General features: G+C 30.1%; 1 protein-coding gene across 1 annotated transcript in view; it reads left to right on the forward strand.

Annotated features, from left to right (window-relative positions):
• Window positions 1-665: 665 nt before the first annotated feature.
• Window positions 666-25,863, forward strand: part of LOC136982904 (neuropilin and tolloid-like protein 2) — a 52,413-nt gene continuing 27,215 nt past the window's right edge. Inside the window, exon 1 of the mRNA XM_067279466.1 lies at window positions 666-865. Within this exon, the coding sequence (XP_067135567.1) occupies window positions 835-865 (31 nt within the window). The 5' untranslated portion in view covers window positions 666-834. The remainder of the gene's footprint in view (window positions 866-25,863) is intronic.

The raw sequence follows: 25,863 nt of genomic DNA on the forward strand, positions 1-25,863 counted from the left end.
AATTGATATATATATATATATATATATTATTACACAAAATCGAATAATAACAAATTAGATACACTTTTTACATTTTAAACCAATTTTTAAAAAGTTAAAAATCGAGTGAAAGGAAGAGATAATTACTTGTAAAAAGGAAAAAAATATATATATTTTTTAGAGAGGTGAAGAAGAAGAAGGAGGGGAAGGAGGAGGAGGAGGAGGAGGAGGAGGAGGAGGAGGAGGAGGAGGAGGAGGAAACGAAACTAATTCCGTTGGGATGGCAATTATAAACATGGAGTCAGTGGTTCGGATCCGATGCTCTTATCTAACATTTCTTGTATTTAAATGTTCTCGCTCTTTCGGATACACGATCATAAACAACTGCAAAAGCTATAATTAGTTAGAAACTAATGAATGCGCAAGAATCGCCGTTAATGAGACGTTGACAAATGAGGAAAGAGGGGGGAGAGAGAGGGGAGAGTTTTTTAGCGCGCGCTAAATATATTTATCGAGGGGGGCAAGGAGCCCTAATTAGAAGCATCCAAATACATATCCGTCCACCGCAAAAAGAAAAAAAAAACCAAAAACTCCGGCGACCACCACGGGTGGCGCTGTTGGCATCACGTCACGGTGGAGCAACCACGCAGCCACTGACGACCGCCACTCGTGGCTGTGGCTAGTCGCTAGCTGGGGTCTAGACGTGTATTGGAACTATGTGTGGTGTCGGGACGCTGCCAAAAAAGGGCCAGCGTGGACCGCCTGAACAGCAGCGATGGATTAATCCAACATGGATGGATTTGTGTGTGTGTGTGTGAGTGAATCTGTGCCAGATAACTACTTACCGGAGTCTAAATGGTACTTCTCGGCAACCTTTCTATCCGAGGTGAGAAATTAACCCCCTATTTTCCCCCTTTCTCTAATCATTCCAAACGGGGACGTGGTCCCCAACTGCTGCTCGTGAGTTGAGGAAATCTGGGTTTATATAACTTGTAAAGTGTTGATTAATTAAAACTCAGTTTTTAGAGATAAATTCCTAGGGATTTTTTCCGTTTTCTCGTTTCTCTATCACTTAACTCGTGTTGAAATTAAATACAAGAGCCTAACAACATCCGGGGGCTATAAAAATCCACTTTATAACCCTCTAAACTTGCTTAAAACACCGTTTTCTAATCGTAATAACGTGCGAGAACTCCCCCTTTACCGTTTAACTCGTGTTAAAAATCAAGAAGAAAGGACCTTACCATTGTCGTAGTATGGCAGAAAACCCGTTTATAACGTTTTAAATTGCCAAATAAAAAACTTTGTTTACCTTAAGAGACTGTAAATGTACGCGAAATTACTCGTCGTAGAACACGTTACGCGCGCGTAACTTAAGGTAAGAGTACGGAACGAAGGTCAAAGGTTGGTAGAAAGGTTGTAACCTTGGAGTGGAAAGTCTGGTGTCGGGGTCAGGAGTGTAACTGCAGAGTTAACAAGTATTGTGGGAAAGTTAGAGTTCGATCGAATTGTCTGCATATCGTATGCGCTTACGGCATTGTTAGTATCTTATGCGCAAGGAATTTATCCAAGTTTTTTTATTTTTTTATTTTTTGCCCGTAACCCTTACTTTACCACGCGAAATTTATGTTTACTCTATGAAAAAAATATTATCAGGAACAAGTTTTTCAAATAATAATATCTCCTGGACAAATTCTTGTACTGAAGAATCGATTGTTTATGGAAGAAAAGTCACTTCTCTCCTTCGAATTTTCTTTTCTAGCAAACTCCCTTCGAATTTTTAGACGAGGATAAACAATTTATAAAAAAAGTCCCCATTTTCTTTTTGTATTATTAAAAAATATTTAACATTTCTTCCGAATCTTCCCTTTACTTAAACACGCGATAAGTCAAACTTTCAAAAAAGGAAATGGAAGAATTCAGTTAAGGTTAGTTTCTCGCGACTTGAAACTTGCCATTTTATTATTATTATTTTTTTTTAGTCGATTAAACTCTTGTTTGCTTAAAATGATTTATAGTAAAGGGAATTTTATACAATACTCGTTTTTTTTCTCCTCGTGTAGTGTTTGAATTATAAAGAAGGCTCTACTAGTAAAAGTCGTGGTATGGTAAGAGGTTTGTCAGTTGATTCTCCAGGAGTTTTGTGGATTTCTATACTTAGAAATGTTGAATTCTCCAGGGTTTTGGGTCTTGATGCATGCATTATAAAGAAGGTTTTGCTCGTAAAAAGTCACGGTGAAAAAGTTTAGAAGTTTATTTTTTTAGAATTAAAACAATTCATGGTATATTCTTTTATGCAAAATTTTCTATACTACGGCGTAAACAATAGACTAGACTGTAATTTAAAAATTCAAAATTTAGATGATAAATTTAAATTTTTTTGGGAGGGGTGTAAAATGTGACGACGTCCTAAACCAATAAAGTAAACTATGATTTGTTTTAATGAAGATGATTCATTCATTTGATGTCATTTGTGGTCTGAATAAAGTAGTCGTTAATGAAACTACGACTTAGGTAAACGATCTTTTGATAGTCTCCTTTATGACGTCACTGTAAATGTGCCTGCTCCATTGTATCGTTGATGCTCTTTAAAGTAAAATGCTTCCAGCAGCTCATCAACAAGCAATGCTCCGAGGGATAAGATAATTAAGATATAAAAGAAGCCTTGTCTCTTCAGTTAAGTTTACAAGGTTGGTTCCTCTCCTGTCGAAATCTCCAGATGTGATTTGCTTGTACCTCTTATTAGACGATGAAATTTTCTCAACTTTAAGTTAAAGATCGCCAATATCCAACGTTAAAATCCCTAAAAATTCAAAATAATCGATCGTTTCCTCGAGAGTCTCTTGACAAAATAATTAATTAATATTTAATAAATTTTATAAACGAAAATAATTAAATAGTTTAAAGATATTTATTTAATAAAATCAATTAAAGAATTAAATGTGTTTTGGGATAAAGTTTACAAATTAAAAGTACGCTTTTAACGGGATAAAAATGTTCAATTAAGATTACACAAAGGTAAAGATGTACTGTACTTTAAAGTAGCATTAATTAAGAATCTTCATGTTCACATTAAGTACCTTTTACAAGTGTTGAATAACTTAACACTCTCGAGAGAATATCGAGAGGATTTAGCTGATAACTCTCTTAAAGATGCTGAAGATCAACATTTTTCACGGGGGTGGAAACTATAATTAAGAACCGCACCGGTCGACGATAACAAAGAATTGGTTTAATTGGAAGATATGTGGTAAATCCACAAGCGAGTCAGCAAATAATCCAGCATCTTTCCTCTTTGACTGATAGTGCCAACTATCGTAGAGGGTTGATACAGCTTCCTCCCCATTTTCGTTAGTCCATCGATAATATGATAAGTCCCCATCTGAGGGGAAGAAATATTTTCTCTTCTAGGGGATAGCTCAAGATCTTTTCGATTCTCCATCAATATTTATTCCGTATGTAATTTCCCTCGTCTAACTCAAAAGAGATATATTAGATGGAGGAGATGCGAGAGAGAATCTTGAAAACAAAAGCCTCTTTCTGTAACTGAGATGCGCATTGGGATTATCGGGATTTCAAAATTGTACCAAAAAATTTTAACTTTGTCAAATAGTTTCCTTTGTCAAGTAAAGCATTTTCTAGTAAACTCTCATTCGTCATCCTTTTTTTCTTTCCTCTCTCTCCATCTCGTGTCCTCCTTTCTGTCTAACATGAACTTGCCGTTAGCTTCCTTTAAAAACACATTTTAAAATGATTGTAAAGAAATTGATGAATGAAGATCTTTAAATTAACATTTAAATATTCATATTACTCAAAGAATATATTTATTTCTTACAGAGAAATTTAAATTCTAAGTTATTTTCGTTACGTTATCTGTAAGCTCAATGATGCTAACAATTACAGAGATTCGGATAAATTTCTAGAATAAACCAAATATTTACAACAAGAAGTTTATAAATTTATAAATAAATTTAAAATATAAACTTCGTCAGCTTAAAAAAAATCAGCGATTAAATCAGCTTACAGCATTAACTTCATGAAAATTTGGAAGTCGTTTTATATTTATGTCCCCATTAACAGAGGCATAAATAAAGTATAATAAAACTTTTATCTCTTAAGATTAGCCGATAATTCGTTATTAATATCATAAGTATAAGTTTTTTTTATTTCTATTTTATCCTAATAAATTACACAGACTTAAAGTATAGAATAAATCTCGAAGGAAGGAAAAAAATTTATATTTATGCTTGAAGTAGTCCGATGTAAAGATGATGGAAAATTACTTGTATGAAACAATTTATTTATGTCAAAGCGAGTTTTAAAATGTGTTATGCTTCGATATATATTGTTTGTGTATAAGTTATATGACAAAGAATGAACAGAGTGCCATTTCTCAGCTTGGGCCTCTCAATCCCTGAAATCTGTAATAGTGGCTTGTGTTTTGTCAGATTCACACGCAGAAAACTGTAAATGCGATTCTCTACTCCTGGATTGATATAGATGGTTGTTGGAAGATAAAAGATGCTGTTTGATGTTTCTAAGATGCATTGCCCGCATACATGGGTCGATATTTTCTATTCAAACCGTTATCTAATTTTATTTCTTACGTTAGAAAAGTAGTTTATCACGGAAACCATTTCGTAAATTAAGCCCAAACTTTAATATATATATATAAATTTCATAATTCACGACGATATCTGTCGCGAAGTAACTTAAATTTTCGGAAGGAAAGTTGAGGATTTTCGGGTTTAAATTTACAGTGGGATAGACGAACTGTGATATTCCATAAACGCTGTCGACCGCAGTTATAAAACTTGAGTAATGACGAACTTTGCACTCGAAGGAGTTGGAAGCAAGTGTATCGGTGCCTTCAACTGTGCAGAAAGCTTTAAAAAGTCATCTTGAGACAAGAACAAGTTAACGACAAAGGCTATACTTTAAACTGAAGTTTTTTAAGTTATAAAACATCTTCTATATCAAAATCGATCCGGTGTTGTATAAGGTTTCTTGGCTGCACCATTCCTCCTCCTCTTCCTCCTCCTCCCATTTTTTTACAGGATATAAAGGGAGTGACTCTAACGAACCCATTCATACTTGTGGGAATGGCCAAGGACGGTCTGTAAAAAGGAATTGTGATTCAGTCTTTGATTAATAACCTTTATTTCTGGCCAATCGGACAGTCGGAAGCCAGCGATTAATGGCTTCCTTATCAGAAAGTTCCCGATGGCAATGCCATCTGTTTAACCTGGTGCCTGGCTAGATATTAAGAGAAGCGTGAAAACACTGACGTCTCTCATTGGTCCCACTTCGTTTCTAATAACTCAGTGAAATGGGAGGGAAAATAAGCAAAGTTTTTCACTATGCAATGCGTCCCAATCGGGCAAAGAGTAGGAAAAAAAACTCCAAATGTCAAACTTCATGGTTATTAAATGATGCGTGATTAAAGATCCGAGACATAATTCCCATTTCTTATTAACATTTCAATTATCCGGCATGCCGGATATTTTTATAAGTGAATTAAAAAGCGTTTTGCCAGCCGAAATCGAGTGTTTTCTGGACGTCTGTCTTGGCCATCTGCTAGAGCATGCGCTTCTATCTGCTATCATCTTCGAGTGAAAAATGATATCACGTGTTCGGTTCGCGGATAGTGGATGTCATCTTTTCAACAAAAACTTTCTACTTGAGAATAAAAGAAAAGAAATCCGAGACGGCCAATGATTCGATCCTACAAGCAAAAAGTGTTTTTTTTCCTCCTCCTCATCCTCCTCTCTCTCTCCCTTCCACTAGTAAAAATAATAGCTTTATTAAAAATACTTTAAACTTTGGATAACTGCAGCCAAAAACATTTTTTGAAGTGTTGTAGCTCGTTCCTTCCATCTTTCTTATCCATAAATCATAGATTTTTGTAGAAATTCTTCAAACTTTAGCAAATTTAGAGCCAGCTTCAGCTTAATAAAATATATCTTAGCGCATCTTTGTACAGAAATTATAGAAAGATTCGCAGATAAAAATAGAATTTTAACGCCTTTTTTACTTTTTTAAAATCCTACAAACAAAATTTTGACCTCTCTCTCTTCTCTCTCTCTCTCTCTCTTGTACTGTACATGCATCAATAATAAGTGCAACTTCTTCTCTTCCTGCTTAAAACATATCCAGAAGAAATAAAACACCTTATCAATATTTTACATATATTTTTTAAAAATATTCTTTATTTCCTCTTAGGCTAGAAAAGAAAATAAATTCCAGGTTTTTAACTACGAAAAGAGTAAAAAAAAACATAATAATAAATCATAGTTTAGGTAGAATAATAAGGAATTTCTTTACTTAAGCATAGAAATGCTTCGGGCTTATTATCCAAGTCAGAAATGATAATGAGCGCAAAGTTTTGGTTTCTAGATAGGTTATAAAATCTCCAATCACGAAGGAAGGAATTATTTTAAAAGTCACGTTTGACTATTGACACCATCTGCGAAAGTAGTTTTATAGCTAGTTTGTGAGCTAAAGTAGATAAGTGCTCAACCAAAGAATTATCTGCTTCTATATATGTAAATCTATCCGCATCCCTGAATGGAAGAGAAATGTTTAAGCGCACAGATAAGTATTTTTGTAGTTTGACCATCTGCTTCTGAAGTATTTGATGACTATTCAACTATGAAGGGATTTTTCTTTGAAATGTGCTTTAGTAAGCTAAAATTTGGTAATAATGTTTCATGTCCCGAAAAAAAGATTATCCCCAACTTGCGTGTTCCACTTTAGAGCAGTGGAGAAGATGGCCTTGGCTAGTAAATATAAGCGAATGAATATTTAATTCTTTTTTTTTCCAAATTTTTTACATAATTTTTCATAAATTTGTATTAGAAAAAAAAACAACGTTTTAAGGTACCGCGCTAAAAGGAAAAATACTACATAAATTATAAAATTTCAAAGATTAAAGCGAAGAGAAGTTGATTTAGATGACAGCTTCCCACTTGTCATCTATCAAACAGAATAAGAGAAATTTGATGAAAATGCTAAATAGGCCAAGGATTTCTACAAATTTTAAAATCGTCACCGTACGATCGATAATTTAGTATTTAGTAAGCAAGAAAGATTAAAATTTTATGCAAATTTTTAGTCATATTTAAAATTGGAACGATCTCTTAAAAGTAACAATAAACTTTACGCCTTGGTTACCTAAAGGAAATTATAGGTAAAAATCTGTAAATTATGTGAAGGAAGCAACAAAAATAACGCCTCGAGCCACTTGTGGCATTGGCATGATTGATCTTTCTAACGAAAAATCCCTTTTTTTTTCTCCCAACTTTTTTGTTTTTTTGCAAATTGATTTAGAAAAGCCAATGCATAAAACCTATGACTTAAACATGATAAACTTTGTTTCAATCGAAATATCGAAATTAGAATCGTGCAAAAATGTATTCCGTGTGGATTTTAAAAATTATATTTACAAAGAGAAAAAGGTGTTTAAATGCAATAATTTCAAGTCTCCTATAGATTTAGAACAGGACGATCGCATCAACTCCCGCATTAAACGAAGAAAATATCCACCTCTCCCCTCAAATAAAAAGAAAAAAAAAATTATCTCGATATATTTTCTCTCCAAAAGACTTCCTTTAACTTTTTTTCTTTTTTTCTTTCTTGTTTCCTAATTCTCTTTAAGTAATGAGTTAAAGTTTGATTGGCTGATGAAATCTCAAGGGAACGTTTGTCACTAGAATCACAATTATAAGGTCCAAATAAGTATAGATTCCTACTGAAATCGAAGCCATTCATACGCCTCACTCACGTACAAAAATTTCTATCCAAAAGAAAAAATATATATTGATATATAAAACCTTAAAGAATTTCTCATTTTAAAAATATATTTCAGAAGGAAAAAGAAACGGTTAAAAAATATTTTAAACACTTCATAAAATTTAAGTTGCGGTTTATTTTTTTATATATAAAAACGTATATTAAATCAAGATAACTAATATTTAAAGGCGAATCTGACAAACAACGCTTTAGAAAAAGAGAGAAAAAAAAAGAAAAAAACCCTCACCATCCCGTTACCATAGTAACAGAGGATGCCTATGATTCACAAATTTAAAGAATATTCCCGAGAGATAAGGAGTTTGTCCTCGATGGGAAGCAAATTAAACGAATTGGAATTCGCTGTAAAGTGAAAATTAGAAAGTTTTCTCGTCTAAAGAAAAACGAAAATAATAATAAAAAAAAAAGAATTAAAATTCGCAGGAGGACGTCATCAAAAAATCTCTCTCTCTCTCTCTCCTCTTTTTTTTGACGTATCAAAAATTTATAAAAAAAAAGTATTTTTTATAAAATAAAAATAAGAAAATTTTGTCTCATATCTAATACAATTTTCTTCCTTTATTTATAACTCAATAAAATAAAAATTCTATTTATTATTATTATTTTTTTATAATAAATTTTTAATAAACGAACTTTAAAACTATACATAAAACTCGTATGGTGAGTTATAGAGTTCAATTAGGAAGTTTCTTTATTATTTTATTCTCGGAAATAACGTAATTTAATATCTAATCAATAGAAAAATCATCTAGAAGCGTGTATCTGTTGATAATTTCCGCGTAAAAATGAATTTAAAATGCTTCCCCTGCAAGCATTAAAACGATTGGAACGAATACACGAAACTTTATTACGTCATAAAATATTGCGTACTTGCAAAAATTGACAAATAAACAGACAATAATGATTACGTCAAACGTTAAAAACGTTTGCGTCATTATTGTTTGAATATTTGAAATTTAAACGTTCATTTTTCGCGCTTATTAAATTTAATAAGCGCAAAAAAATGCTCATTAAGTAGAAAAATTTTATTTTAATTTTTTTTAAAATATATTTTAAAGTTTTAAAGATGTTTTTTTTTTAAATATATAAATTACATCATAAATGTTGGAATTTGGAGTATGTTATATTCCAAATTCCAACTTTTAATGTTGTTGTTTATAAATAAATTAAATAAATAATTAAATATATCTTTCTACATAATTAATTTAAAGTCGGTAGCGTTAAATTATACATTTACTAATTTTCGTTGTAAATTAATTTATTATTATTATTATATTAAATATAAATGGAAAATGTTTCCGAATGTTTCTTTGCTTCAATCGAAGTAATTCTGTCGAAATGTTATTTTATTTTCTTCTTTTTCAGTCGAAATATTTTATTCTGTGAAGGTTAGAGTTGTTAAAACAACACACGGCCAGAATTTTAATTAAATGCAAACATAAAATCCTTCAAATATTTTTTTATATCTAAGAGCAAATTTAAATCTTTTATTCTTTAACGTTTAAAATAAAATTAATTTGATTAATTCTTAAATATTTATTTAATTTTATTTAAATTATTTCTAATTATCGATGACGCAATCGTTTTCTGTGTGTGTGTGACGTGGAGTTTTTACGAGTAAGCATCTTTTGGTGACGTCACTCATTTCTAATAATTAACACCTACTTACCGGTGACGTAGTCATTTCCTGCGCGTGTAAGATAATGGGCATTTTTTGGTGACGTCACGTATTTTTTAATAATTAGCACGTATCGATGACGCAGTCATTTCTCGTGTAAGCATTTTTTGATGACGACACAGCATTTAGCGCTATTGACGTAATTGTTGAAAGATCCCATCGATAACGTAAATCCTCTTAAAGATAAAGAAGTTATTATTATTATTATTATTTTCGAATTAAAATATTAAATTTTATAATAATATAAACGTAGATTTATATATAAAAACTTAATTAAGATTTTTTTCCCCTATTTATTTAAGGATTATAATTGAGTTATTTCATTAAGTGGCAGGAGAATAAAGAAGCATAAATCAAGTAATATTAATACAAATATTTTATATTAATTATTTAGAGAGATAATCATCTGTTATGAAAAATTTAAATTGGATTTAGTGAAAAGTTTTGAGCTGAGTGGCGATAATAGCCAGTAAGTAGAATAATCGTTAATCATTTCGAGACGTCTGCGGATATTATTGAAAGAAATGAGAGCTTTCCGAGGGATGGAAAATGCATTATTTTTATTGCAAGATTATATTTTCTTAACCGTTTTTGCGCCTGCGGCGGTGCGGATGACAAAAATGGTGGCCAAATGGCGATTGTTTTACAATTTTACGCCGATTTTAAGACGTATAAAAGACTCTTTTGTAGCGGAAAGGTAAAGAATGGAGATCAGCGGGTGTCGATTTTGGACTCTCCAAGCGGCACTAACGTTGCCATTCAGCAAACGGGGGAGGAACAGAAAACAATTAAACGTCGTTAGCGTGACGTCATTTTTGCATTAAAATTCTTCTCGTTCTGAGTACCGAATCGTCATTAATATTATTACGTCATCTACGCGCAAAAATGTTACGCAATCAAAATACGTGTCAACGACGAAGCGATTCGTATTATTACGTCAGTGAAAGAAACAAGTGTTTATTCGCTATTGTTACGTGTTTGTGACTTAATAATATTAATTTTTGTTCACTTTTAATGCGCTTAAAGCAGGAATTACGGCTAATATGTTTAATAATAACAACAAAAATATTGCTTCATTTGAATAGGGAAAGGGGAATATATTTTTAGGCAAATTCAACAATAAACTGAATAAACTTAATGGCAAATATAAATAAAAAGATTATTTAATTTTCTAAAAATACATGAAGTAATGAACTCTTGAAGATCATTGACGTAAGCTTAAACAATAGAAAACAATGCATGAAACTACAAATATACTATTGTAGAAATTACATTTTAATATTTTATTGGCAATTACAAAGAAAAAATTGGGATAAAATTGATCACTTCGTATTCATTTTTTAAATATATTTTATCGGTTTAAAATTAGAGATAATTATCGATTATAACGAATACATTTAATTATAAATTTATATCGAAATAAATTAGAAACGAGTGGGAATAATATATATACAGTAAATGGCTTTGAAAAGGTTTGCTGACTGTAAACTCATTAATTATTACGTTAGAGATAATTACGTTTACGTTATATTGTTTACACGCAAATAATATACAGTGGATGCAATGATACGACTTACGCTTACGTAAAAAATGACGTAAGAAATTTTGATTACGCCATTAACACGTAATAATACAATACATTAATTTGAATTATATGATTACGTGTCAGTGTCGTAACAGAACAATAGAAAATTTGAATTTGCGCGCGTTTTTTTATTACGCGGAGTAAAATTAATTGTTTATTTTATTTTATAAAAATAAAATTAAAGAATTTCTTTATGTAAATCGCGTGCGAACAAAGATTTTCGTGTTTAAAAGGATTTTTTTAAAACGAAATTCGGAGTAATCTTTACAATGAGACGTCATTTTTCAAGGAAGCGGAGGAGGCAGACGTGTTAGCAATAGAAGATAAGGAAAGAAAAGAAGAAGAAGATATTATTAAAATTAAACATCAGCCTTAATAAAGCGGTCTTAATAACACTTTTGAGGTCTAATAGGGATTTAAACTCTCGGTGCTAACCATTATCGTTAGTGAAGATTGTGATACTTAAACAACGTAGGAGCCACGTTGTTCCATTAGATGATCTCACCGTCTTCAAATAACACTGTAATGACTAACATGAAAGTGACTGTAATATTGCAATAGTCCGCAAGACGTTACAATTTTCCAACCAAGCGTATCATTGAACCTTCTGGACTAAATGTAATGAGTAGCACAGCAGGTGGGTTGGATAGCCCAGCCAATAGAGAATAGACTTGTATAAAGTGAAAACTTGAAAAAGCTTGGATGAAAGAGTAATAAAATTTGAACTTTCTCTACCATTAAATTAATACTACCTGCCTTGGAAAATTTGTAATTTGAATACTTATTGATGATGCCAAGCCTCCTAACGCTAGCTACAATTAAAAAGTATATCGCAAATTTCGTTTGCTATAACGTAATTAATTATTTATTTCTTTATTTTCGCGTAATTTTCTTCTTATTTATTTATTTTTCTTCTTGTTAACGCGGCGATAAAAGCGCATTAAATACGAGGAAACTTAGTCGTTTCAATTAGTGCTACCACAGTACTTTATGTAATAATTATAATTACAGTTGGGCGAGTGGAACGTCGCTACTGAAGCTAGAACGTGTTTACTCCGCTTTATATGCAAATAAATTCATTTTACTGATAAAAATTCGGCGTAATATATTAATAAGAGAAAGTTTTTCAATTGGAGGAAACGTACGAGAGACGTAAAAGTCGAAGGAATCACTTGATTTCTAGCAATAAAATATGGTTAGGAAAAAAGTCAGAGAAAAGTGAGCACCAGCTTCAATTTCGGCCAAAATCTTGAGAGAAAAATAAAAATATCATAAGTCCAATTCGTATATGTTTCAATCAGGTTATAGAAAGATGCATTTTTGACACTTTCCATCAATCATTCACTTTTCCGAAGATTGGCAACAATGTGAACAGTATTTTCTTTTATTGATCAATATTCCCGATTTCCATCCTTTTCTATTCGTCTTCTTCTTCGTTTCCTTTAAGATTCAAACTTAATTCCTTCCTCATCCTTATCTCCTCCTCTGTTTTCCCACCAACGTATCTTGATTCTGTGTGTATATTTATACAACTATAAATTCTCTCACCTCCTCTTTTCACTACAAAAATTAGATGATAGATTTACTATTAATTCTATTTATAAAATAATTGCATCGTCTCTATTTTAACGTATAATGGCGCATCGAATACGTTAGTTCAATATGCAAAATTAAGCTTAGTAATTATGATAGACTCCAGTTAGAATAAGATTTAGGGAACGGTCTTACTGTCATAATTGTTATCTAGCCAATCCTGATTAATACAATCAAAACAGAGTTAATTATATTGATTTAAATGGGTTATAATTCTCGATACTGCTTTAATTAATGTACGGAATGCTTTAATAAGGAATGTAATCATCTTTAATAAACCGAAACTGTAGTCATATTTATAAAAATATATTTAAAAATCGATTCGTCATCTAGAAGAGTGCATCGAGACGTGAAAGAAACAACTGTATTGGATTAAACTACAACATTTTTTTTGGTCATAAACGATACGAGATTGATCGAAAATCGTAGGAGAGATTGATAAATCTAAAAAATTTAACAAATAAAATCAAGGATGTATTATTTTTAAAACTTTTTCCCCTATAAACTCTATAAATATTAATGTTTCTCCAACGTTATGCTATTGATTAAAGCATAAAAACAATCCACCGAACAAAATTATAGTAATGTATACGTAATAATAATGATAAAAGATGAATACAATAACAAACTAAGTCCAATATATCGGTCATATTGCTTGTATCTCGACGTACAGTCAGACTTTATATGCTTATACGTTGTTTATATACACGAAATCTAATCATTTGCTGCAAATTATTAAGCTAGCAACGTTATTAAAGACGTATATGATCTATTGATTTAATTCTTAATTGATATAGCTGCTACAGAAACCATTCGATTGAAAATTTTCGATTTAATAATGCTTTAAAGAAAAGAAGAAATGAGCTATTAATATGAAATTCAGATGGGAAAAAATTTTTATGACATGATTAAGGTTTTTAATTTTGTTATTTTATAGAATTTTTCAAATTATTTTCGGTTTCTAAATTTGTAAATTTAAATTTTTTAAAGTTCTCTCTCTCTCTCTCTTTATTCTTCAAAGTTGATTTATCGATTATTTTTTATTCCCCTCTTCTAAAGATTCTTTTCTTAAATGAAATGGTTATTTAAATTTTCTTTTATTTGTCTTCCTTTTGAACTGTAAATATTCTTGCAATGCTTTTAGTTCAGGAAAATAATAATAATAATAATGAGAAGCTAATAAACATCCCGGTTGCTCTCTATTCCTTACAGTAAATAATCTGATAAATTCTTATAGAAATCATTAAAAATAAATCATTGTTTTCTTCCGATTTAATTAAAAAATATATTTTAAAAATATTTCATTAAAATTTATTTTCCTTCAACCATTTCAAAATCTATACTTTTGTTAAAGCTTGTATCGGTTCGTTCAAAGTTATCCAGAAGGACCAAACTTTTACATTGGCGGTAGATAATTTATATTAATCAAAAAGCCGAAATCCTAAATAAAATTTCTTATCTATATTCTTTAACCATTGACAAACAACAATTAACTGTTACTATGGTAACAAATTTCCATTCGTATTTCGATCTCCCCAAAGTCTGAAAAATCCCCCCTTTCTGTCATTAAATTGCAATTATTATCGAACGACTTTTTTCCTGTCCATTGTTGATAAGTAGTGCTCTCGCCAATTGTGATGCTTGCTCACGTGACAACGTCACGTGAAAAGGGAACGGGATTCAATTGGAGAATGTTATATTTTCTTCCCCCTTCACATCCTCCTCTTCGCAACTGACAATACACAGAGTGAGAACTGAATGAGATCTTTGTCAAAATGTATTTTAGAATAGTCAAAAACAACATTCGCTATTTTGCCATATCTCAAAATCCAATAAATTTATCAAATTTTTTTGTTTCTTAAAAAGAAAGTCAAAATTATTCAAATTTCATTGCTGTAATGAAAGATTTATCAAGGAAAGAAGATGTTTCTTCGAATTTTACGAAGACATTTCATAAAACTTCATATAATTAAATATTAATGTACCCAAATAGAAAATATCAAATTTAATTTCTTATGAAAAGATGAAAGTTTAAATCTTACATTAACTCAGACAGTTTATATTTCTAGTTTTCATATTATCCCCTGTAAATCTCTCTTTCCTGCATGATTATTTGTATTGCGGGTAAGCCGAATCAATATTTTATAGTGTTGTTATATATTTTACTAAAGAAAAAATTTTAAACTGATTTATCTCAACCTGTAACTCGCGATCCCAGAAGTGTCAAAAACTGTATTTGTGGATAACGTCATAGTTTTCCAATACTCTAAAAGGGTCTGGAAATACTCGTAAATTTTGGATAGGAGACACTTAAAATCAATGAATAAAATTACACATTAAAAATATCGTAAAAATAAAGCACTTATCTGAGATTTTTTTAAATTATAAATTACTTTAAAATCTGCTTTTTCCTTTCTTGTTATTAAATAAATACATAGTTATGTAAAAAAAAGTAATTTTCTACCTTCGCAGTCGAATAAAAGATAAAAGGCATCTCCCCTCGCATTATTCGTCATCCCAATGGCAAAGAGTAAAGTTACCAAGGTGATAAAACATCTAGATTGCAAAGAGTAGAGTTATAAAGGTGATGATTGCTAACAGTGAAATAGGTGGACACGTCAAAGACACATTCGATAAGAAGCAACCTTCGAAGCAGAGATTTGATTTATTCGCTCTCTGGGATTTCTGTTCTTTCCAGCAACAGACGGTAGATTTGTTAACCGATTAGGGAACAGGTGAGATGTTGGAACAAGGCCAGATTGAAGCCAAGATATTTCTTCTCTACTTTAAACGTTTCACGTGTCATCAAACTATAACAATTATATTAACTATAGAAAGTAATTTTAGTAAATCTCATGTGACAATCGTGCATCAAACACTCAAATTTGTGGTTAAAAAAATTTAAAAATTGCTCCAAGTTAGTCGAAATAATCCAATTTTATTCAAATAAATCGTTAAATTTTTGCAAAACATCAGACTGATGAGGATGAGGATGTAAAGTGAGAAAGTGATGCGGATGCGAGTATCACGAAATACGGATAAAACGTTTAAAAATTAAAATTAAATTTTGAAAATTTATTGAAGTATTTTAGACTTTTAAAGAATCGAAGTTTACACGAAAAAATATCTTAATTTTAATCAAATAAATCATTAATTTTCAGCAAAACAATATACTGATCTTGATGTGAGCATCGAGAAAAATGGATAGGAGAATAAGTTTAAAAATTAAAAAAAAACGATATTTGAAAATTCCTCGGAGAATTTTTGACTCAAAAATAAATTATTAAAGCTTACATTATTAAATAATTTTTATTATTAAAAAAATAATAATAATTATAAAAAGAAATTCTTGACATTTTTATATTCTAATTATAATAATAAGCCCCTGTCATTTTTTTCATATAAGTTAAATTTTACAAGTTGTTACCCCATAATTTACTTAATAATTTGACTCTGTTCTAATTCTTGGTGGTGATGTTTACTAATGCAAAGCAGTCTACATTAATATTCAAGATTTACAGATTGGATACGGAGACAACGGCACGAAATACACATTAAATGTTCATAAAAAAAAATTTCAAGAAAGGTTTTCTTCTGTAAATAATGTGATAAATGTAGTTTCTCACACAATCGTTCAGCGATTAGCAGCGAAAAACTGTGTATTGCTGCCATATCTCTCTCTTGAATCCAACATGCGCCATCTTGAAAGTAGCTTTACGAGCTTTACTCGATCATAAACATCAAACTGTTTTTTCACTGTGGTTATTTTTATTATCCTTTTTATTCCACATTTTAAAGAAGAAAATTTGTCAACTTTTCTTTAAATTCAACCTCCAAAATTTCGCCTTAAAAATCACTCGATTAATGTAAAAAATTCCTGAAATTTTTTATAAGAAATTTCCGCGTAAAACGGCTTTAAATTTGAAGAAATAATTATTATTATTTTAAATAACATTCCAATAGTTCAATGGATATTTTAGATAATGTCATTAAATGTTATCTCCTGTAGAAAAAGAGAGTTTTAGACTCTTAAAGATAAGAGTTTATCACGAGCTAAATAAATATATTATAAAAGCAGTTTGTGAAGGATATATATATATATATATATATTTTCTTCTTTTATTCGAAGAAAATACAATTCTAAACTTGATTTTAATCCTTTTAAATTTCAGATAAACCTTTCTTCCTCCATGCGATAATCTATCTCTCTGATTAAATTGACTTATTTTACTAAATTTAATTATTATTATTATTTTTTTTTGTAGTTAGGAAAAAATCAATTAATCAGATTTTATTGTTTATTTTACATAAACATAACTAGATAAATATGTTTTTCTATTTTAGAGTTAAACAGATTAACTTAAACTGTAAGATAATTCGATATTTTCCACATTCCTCTTGCAAACTCTACAGAAAAATCGAATTTTTTTTTTTTTTTTCTTATAAATTCTTTATTTTATCGTTTTCTCTTAAGAAATATTAATAAATTTAAACCTTATAAAATAATTTATCTAATTTGAAATAAATAAAATTAAAATTTAAGTTGTTACACACCTTAAACGTTTATCTAGGAACGTTTCAACGTATAAATTTTAAATTGATAATTCATAATTAATTAATATTATAAGGAACGTTTGGATAAAACGAATCGTTTATTTAATTTATATATTTAAAAATACGTTTTCCTATTTTAGAATTTAAAAAATTCTTTTAAATTACACGAAAATTTCCATGCTTATTCTCCAACTTCTTAAGAAATATCGAGTAATTTTTAATGCTTTATTTTCTAAATAATTTAACTTTAAATAAATTTAATGAAAAAATGTGATTAATTTAATACTTTTTAACGTTTCTCGGGAACGTTTCTAGATATAAAAAATATAAAAACTTCAATCGGATAATCCACAATTAATTAATTTTACAAGTATCAATTAGATGAAGCGAATTTTCCACACTCAAATTTCAATACTTTTACGAAGATTTTTAATGTTTTACTTTATAAATCACTTAATTTAATAGAAATTTAAGTTTATTTTATACTTTAAACCATTCTAAGACATTAAAATATTATAGATTTCAAGCAAGCAATCTACAATTGGATAAGACAAATTTCCAGAACTTAAGTTTATTTTCTATATAAAAAAAAAGAAATATAGGAATTATTTTTATAGGAAAGTAAAACATAATAAATTTATTCTTTTTCTTATTTTCTGTTTTGCTTTCCTCTTAAAATTATTACACAGAAAGATTTATAGAAACGATATAAAGATAGCAAAGTACTTGTTTTATGTAAAATATGCGAAAAAATTCTTCCATTTTATGATGGATGTTGAAAAATATCCTAATATATTTCCCTAAAGAAAAGGGGAAAAAATGTTTAAAATATATATATATATATATAAAAGAAAGGATTTTTTACATGAATGGAAAAATATTTAAATGATTTTTTTTAAAGTAAAATTGTTCTAGATAATTTCTTTCCACATATATAAAAATGCACTAGAGTAACATTTAAGGTAATTTTCTACTCGTTTTTTCGGGAAATAAGATAAAAAGAACGTATAAATAATTATTTTGAAATGATTTTTATAGATTTAAATAGTTAAAAAAAACATTAAAACAAGCAAATTATATAAAAAATTACGTTTTTTTATATAAATTGTTGAAGTGGGAAAAATTACAAGAATAAAATTTCAAGGATAAATCCCCATCGGTTGTAAGAGGGAAAAAAAAGGAAAAAAACGAGTGGAAATGCTCTTAAGTTGCGGAAATTATCATTTATTTTGGAGGGAAAATGTATTAAATGTTTTATTTATTTCGAGAACTTTACTGGAGTATTTATTCAGGACAATATTGAGATAATGTCCTAAAAACAAAGTACACCATTAAAGATAAACATTTCCTGCCAACAGTAAATGTTTAGGGAACAAATGAAACGTTTTCACGATATTTGGAAGGGAAATAATTAAGATAATTTCCCTAAAAAAACGACTAAAACGACTTGTGATAATTTTACAAAGCGAAGATAACGCAGTTTCTATGACTGTGAAATTATCTTTAATGTTTTATTTATTCTAGGAATTTTATAGGATTATTTCCTGTTTCTTTTTTTTCCTTCTGAAGATAATGTCCTGTGCAGAAGATAAAGTATTTGGCTAATGTCAGTAGAACAAAGATTATTAAGAAAATTTTTTAAGGATAATTTACCTAAATATGTAAAAACTAGTTTCTGTAAAAGTTAAAAAGATGATAATGGTGATTTTATTGCAAGAAAATCGCCATTACAGTTTGACTTTTCTAAAGGGGAATTTATAAAATCTTTCGAGATGACATCTTTTAAAATATAAGTAGAACTCAATCTGGTAAAATAGCTTCAAAAATTCTTCTAAAATAACTTTTCTTAAACTCGCTTCACAGTCGGGAGAAATGTGATTTTTTGACGTTTTCAAATATATTTTCTGCAACTTTCTGTAAAATAAACAAGGATTTTTTTTGGAAAATATACACAAAAATGTCCCTTTACAGCGCAATTACTTCCATTAAATTTAAGGAAATTTCGTGAATATTCCCTCGTAAATTCCCTAAAATAATGCGATTTTTTTTACGCTTCAAATGTGTTTTCGTGCATTTTCTGCAATATTCTATAAAATAAACAAGAAAGTTTTTAAATATATATATATATATATATATAACATAAATATCCTCTAACAACAATTACATCCATTAATTTTAAAGAAATTCCTTAAATATTTCCTCGAAAAATCCCTAAAACAATTATTTGATTTTTGACGTCAAAAAACGTATACTTTCGCGTATTTTCCGTAAAACAAACAAGGGATATCTTTAAAACACCCCAATAATTCCGGTTAAATTTAAGGAAACCGTATAAATATCCCCTGGAAAAATCCCCAAGATTATTAAATCCCTAATCTAAACGGCAGAGTAAATTGTTATCCCTCGCTTCAAGAAATAAATATCTTAAATTCAACGTCGTGATCGAGTTAACGATAAAATCTAAATAAAAGTCTGGAGTAGATTGTAGAATAATAATTCACGGAAATCTTACAGGGGAGCAGATTAAGCCATAAAATATTTAGTAACCATTTACAATTCAGTTGAGTAACAACTGTATCTGAATTGCAGCATCACATATACCAGTTAACACCACTTGATACCTTAGAGGTTTCGGTATTATCTACAGTCATGTTCATTTATTAGTACTTAATCTCCCCCTGATTGTACATAGAATGGCCTTATCGTGGTTGACGTAGTGTCCTGTCGACATTTACCCCTTGACACTAAGCAGCATCCCTGCTCCAGCTGTTCCAAAACCTGCACTCCTCGGCTCTAATGATTATAATTTTCCGATATCTTACTCCAAATGATAAATACTCGTAAATAAATTAGCGTGATAATATAAAAGGTGTAAGCTGTATTCTCTAAGGGAAGTCAGTGTCGTAGGTCAAGTTTTATTGCTAGTTTTATTAATATCTGGCATGTAATAACACTTTTAAATTACGCTTTGAGACGTGTTATCGTCTCTGAAAATTATGTGAAAGTACTATACTTATTGAGAGGTGTGTGAGAACGGGAGTGTGGAGAGAAGGGACGTAAGAGTGAGGGTGTTCTTGTAAATTATTCATTTAACTGTGGTGTTTTGTAGGAGAAGAATGTGGAGTAAACACTGTAAGAATGATGTTTTGAAAGTTATGGGGCTTTTTAGGTAGGAAGACGAGGAGTAAGCGCTGTAAGTATGCGGTTTTGGGGTTTATGGAGGATTTTTTTATCATTAAAAGAATGAAATTTTGGGACTTTTATCCCCACAAATCCTTCCATATCTAATCACGGATGAGAGTTAGTAAACCAAAAACTTTCGGCTCTTAATGAGAATTATTTACTTAAAAATTCGCGCAAACTTTCGTATATTCAGAACAAAACTGTAGAAAGATTATTCATATTTGCAACATCTCCACTTTAAAGTTAATGAAAACAAATCCCTTTTAAGACGTCGTTTAAATAATCTTAAAAACTAAACTCGGAAATTGTTTTTGATAAAAATAAAAATAAATATATGAAGGAATTTCCGGTGGCCAAAACCGAATTAGTCAAGTCATAAAAAGAATTTTTCTACATTTGAATTTCAAATCTTCTTCCATTAAAATCATTTACATTTAATTTTATTAAGATAAAAACCTTTGATCTTTACATTAAAAAGTGTTACTTCGTTAATAAATTAAGGAAGGGAACGTCTGGAAGTCGAGTTTTTTAAAATATTTTTAAATTTTTGCTACAAAGTTGGGCTAATCTTGTTAAAATTTCTAATTTAACGCCTTTTTTCCCGTAATTTACAGCGTTAAATTCCCATTTTTTTCCTCGTTTAAAATAAATTAATTTACAAGGCGCAACGCGTCGCGTCGCGTAACTTGTTTACGTGCATCAGACGGGCGTAATTTATAACTTCAGTATATTAACTATTAAAAAAGTATTCAGATAATGCACTATTTTATCATAAAAATATTATAAATCGCACTTATATGTTGTTTACTAAAGCGCGAATTTAATTTCTCTTGATAAATAGTGATGTTTACAGATAGAGATAAGCTAGAAATCAATATAGAAAAAAAATAAATATATAAATTATTCAAAATATTTAGGTGGAATTCTTAAACTTTTTCAATAATTTAGAAAATGATAAAGTTTAGAAGCTGAAAATCAAACTCTAACAAGGATCAGAGAAGGAGGAGAAGGAGAAAGAGGAGGAGAAGGATGCTCTTGTCGCCTCATCCAGCATCTCACCAACATCTTCAATTATATCTTACACGCAGATTCGGATGATTGTTAAGCAAATTCGATTAATAAAACTCGACAATGTCGATTTATCGATTGAAGAACAAACTTACAAACACGTATAGATAAATTGGAATAAAATCCAATTAAATAAAAATATTTTAATAAAGCAATTTACTGTAGAATTCTGCCTCAGTATACGTCTTATCGTCACTGGTATAATTGTGTAAATACGTGTAGATTGTTAACAGTTATCTGCATCATCTCGTAGATTGTAAGAGAATTAGGTGGAGTGGATTGTTTACTCGAACGTAGCGTAACGTTACATCGATGTTCATTATATAGGTGAAACCATTCGTATACATTAAAGGAATAAAATGGCGTGTTTTTCTACGTAAAAAAGGCACGACTAATAAGCGTAACAAACGTTGATATTTCAGCAATAATGCCATGTTTAATGGAACATGACACAATGATAATTAATACCACGAGATCATTAGGATTTCGGTCAGATAAACGTAACAGAATTTCGCTTAAAAAACTTCATTGACGGTTAATGAAGCGTAACAGAAGAATAAGTTTTAGTAAAATGCGTAAAAATCACTCTAGAAACATAATTAATGGAGTAATTATATTAACAAAAGGAGTTACTCTACCTTCCATTCTACGAGATCCAAGAGTTTGTTGGCATTTATTATATTTGTTTCCATGTTAAAAATTACGTTTAAACAATTAATGAACGGATAGGAATGTGTGTTAAATGGTTTCGCTTAATGTAAAGACCCTTGCCAATTTTACTAAGTAATGTTCGCCCGGATAATAGGAGTTCATTTTAAGTTATGCCATTGAGAATAATTAAGGAATGGGTCTTCCAGGCTAATTCTAATTTAGATTTTTACCATTCAATGAAATTTTTTTTAAAAAAAAAGAGGAGAAAAAATGTTTTTTTTCGAGTAAAAAGTGATGAATGCAACTTATGGATTACTTAATGGAACTTAATGACATTTTGTAACATCATTAGACACGGATAAAGCCAAAAGTTTCATTGCGTCATCTGTGTGTCATCCATCTTAACTTTTTATTAATATAGATTTTGCCAGATAAAGATTCTATAAAGGCGTAATTTATGTAATTAGTTCCTTATGCCGTTATCTCTTCACATATATTTCCTTGATTCTCTGCTTCTGGATGATGTTGGAGGCTGAATAAAAAATTTCTATAAATTGATTACGAGAAAATGATGAAAATAATTTAATCTAAATTAAGTTATTTATATATATATAATAAAAAAATTGAGTTCTATGCATTAAAAAAATCGACTTTCTCTTACTAATTCATCGCCATTACTGGCCTAGTTCTCGTGGCTTAAACTTGGAAAAAAAATGAATTTTTTTCCAAGTTTAAAAATACTAAATTACTTTTAAAGATAAATTTAAAGAATAATTTAAAAAATTCCGTAATATAATTATAAATATTTTGTATAACTTTTTTTATTTTAAATACATTATTTTAATGGTTCATCAAGTTTTATTAGAGGATGCTGAATAAAAGCTTATCATTGGAATGTTTAACTATTTTGGAATTCTTCATTCAATTTTTATTATTTAAATAAATCTCTTGCATAATTTCGATATAAAAATACTTCGATTCTTTCCTAGGAAACCATTTAAAAATATTTTCTCCAATATACAGGCCGGAGATCCGGAATAATTAGTAGTATTTAATGATATCGTTAGAAGAAGAGGAGGAGGAGGAAGAAGAAGAAGAGAAGTATTTTATCATCTGAGAGGAGAAAGTTTTTGGCAATAATTAAAGAGAAGAAAGCCATCAGAATGAGGACATTTTTAACGAAAGAAAAAGCAAAATTTTTCAAAAGGAAATTTTGTTTTATTTTCGAGTTATTGGGGATATTTGGGAGGAATAAAAATAATCTTATAGCGACTGAGAAAATTTGTTTCCATCTCTTTGCATCTTGCATAGGGGGAGAGTTACCAAAGCATCGATAAAAGATAGGCTCATTTCTTCCAACTCTGGGGATCATTCTCATTCTCAATACAGACTTTCCAATCGAAATGGATCATGTAAAGAATCATTGAATAACACAAAACTGGATTCTTTCGAACGTATCATTTGAATATCCAATAATTTTTGTAAATACCGTATAAAAAAGGAAGAAGAAACGTGAGATAAAACTAGAAATTTGAGAATTTTTGGCATTTTGGTATCAGCTTTTCCTCAACTTTCTTCTTAGCTCTTGGTGATTTTCGTTTCGTTCACGTGACCATCGATCCTAAGATTTGAGTGGAAAAAGCCGAGACAGCCCTATCCACCTCAACCAAATGACTTTCTCGGTCGGTTATTGAACCCTGGCTTGAGATTAAGAACTCTCGATCCAGCGTGATAGCTGAAGAATTCCAAGTGCGTGTTTAGTAGTTGGAAGACGAATGCTGTGTCGGCCCATGTTAACTTCATAGTTTCTTAACTTGTCGATTGCAGAAAACGAATTAGAAGAAGTCTGAGAAGATCTCTAAACCAACCAACATCAATTTTACTTCTTGACTCACTCCAAATACATATATATTGAATTTGCTTCTTAAGGGAAGCTCGTTTCTCTTACTGATGCTCCCGGTTATCTTCTTGCATTCACCATCTTAATTCGCCTGGAAAACTTAAATTCTAACCACTTTTACAAGCTTAATTCGTTAATTTACTTTACAGAACTGTCTCATTAGTTTTATTTATAGAAAAATAGTTTTTTATGCGAGTAAACTAGCAAACATCTCTGGAGAATGATGGAATCATTAACGTTAGAACTCTCTCTCTCTCTATTGAGGCATATTTCTTTTATCAGCAAACATTCGCGGTTGATAGATTTATCAGAATGAATGATAGAACTTATTGTATAAAAGATAATTGCTTTATTTCAATTTAAAATTCGTAAGGTGTAATTTCTTCTTTAAGAAAGAATAACAAAGATTGGCACAACACGCGTTGTATCTGACACATACGCAAGAGTGATTAATGACTCGACACTCAAAAGTTTGTTGCAGACAAGTTTCCTTATGGATAAACTATTGTTTGTTGATTATTTACACCTCTTACTGCCAAAACGGTTCGACTGATTGACACGTGTACGCACCTACAGACGGACGGGACACGATTTTATGTAATAACAAACGTAGACGTCATTAAAATGTCTCTACCCACGTGTGAATATTTTAAATCAAATATGCATACGAAAACAGGGAGGATCACTCAAAAAAGGGAAAAAATGGCAGGATTTTCCGCAAATTACTTTTTAAAAATGAAAATTGTCTCCTTATAATTTGGCGGTTTGGCCATTTACATCCAGATCCGACCTGGTAGGGGCGATGTGTAACACGTGTTGGTGATTGACAAAGCAATTTAATTGGGAGAATAATTATGTTACATTTATAAATATTTAGTTACCAAAATATATTTCCAATAATTGAATATTTGAGGTTTTGAATAAGTTTTGATGACAAATTCAAATTTACTATCGTCATCCATCTGGAGCGATTTTCAAATTCTTCGCATACCTACTTCCTTCTTGGCTTTTAAAATTGATGCTTAACCATTTCAGCTATCTTCCCGGCCTTCTTAATTGTTAAATTTCACTATATCACCGCTTCTGTCTTCAATTTGTACGTCTGTTTGCCTGTCAGTTATATAATTTCTCGTCAATTTAGAGGCTGCACGAATTGCATCTCCAATTATGTGACCTTTCCTAAGCATAAACGCTTATCTTTCTTAGAAAATAAAATAAATAAAAGTTCTAAATTCTGTATTCTTCTGTCTAATTATTGCATAATTTTAAAATTTTAATTATCAAACCGCCTTCTTGCTTAAGTTCTCATTGCCATTTGCTTAAACTTCTCACTATACCAAGCATAAAAATGTACGTATCTTACAATATAAGAGTTATAAATTTAAAATTTATATTGGATTTGTCTGTCTGTTTGTATATCCGCCTAATTTCTCGAGAACTAAAAAGCTAGAGTTGTAGAATTATCCAAAAACTCAGATTATCACCTCGTAAAACTCAGATTTAATCTTATATAAAACATAAATAAAATTGCTCTTAAGACAGCCAAATTTTCGCATTTAACATCCACACATTTCGTATGATAAATGATACGTTGTTAGCTTCAATATTCTTACATCAGTCCATAATGATAATATTTGATTAAGTCTGTTATAAATGAATTGTGAGAAGTTGTCCTCATCCGGAGCAGCAAGAAGCAATGATAATAAAAGCAACATAAAATCCCTTAATGTATACTCCAAGGAGCATTAAAATCAAATTAATTTAAATTAAAATAATAAATTATCAAGTTTATACAATTTTAAGATATTTAAAAATTATCCCCAGCATCCTCATCCCGAGTCTAATCCAGGTATAAAGACACGA

Source organism: Centruroides vittatus, unplaced genomic scaffold, assembly GCF_030686945.1.
Source record: "Centruroides vittatus isolate TY-2023 unplaced genomic scaffold, ASM3068694v2 contig_874, whole genome shotgun sequence".
NCBI classification, from domain to species: domain Eukaryota; kingdom Metazoa; phylum Arthropoda; class Arachnida; order Scorpiones; family Buthidae; genus Centruroides; species Centruroides vittatus.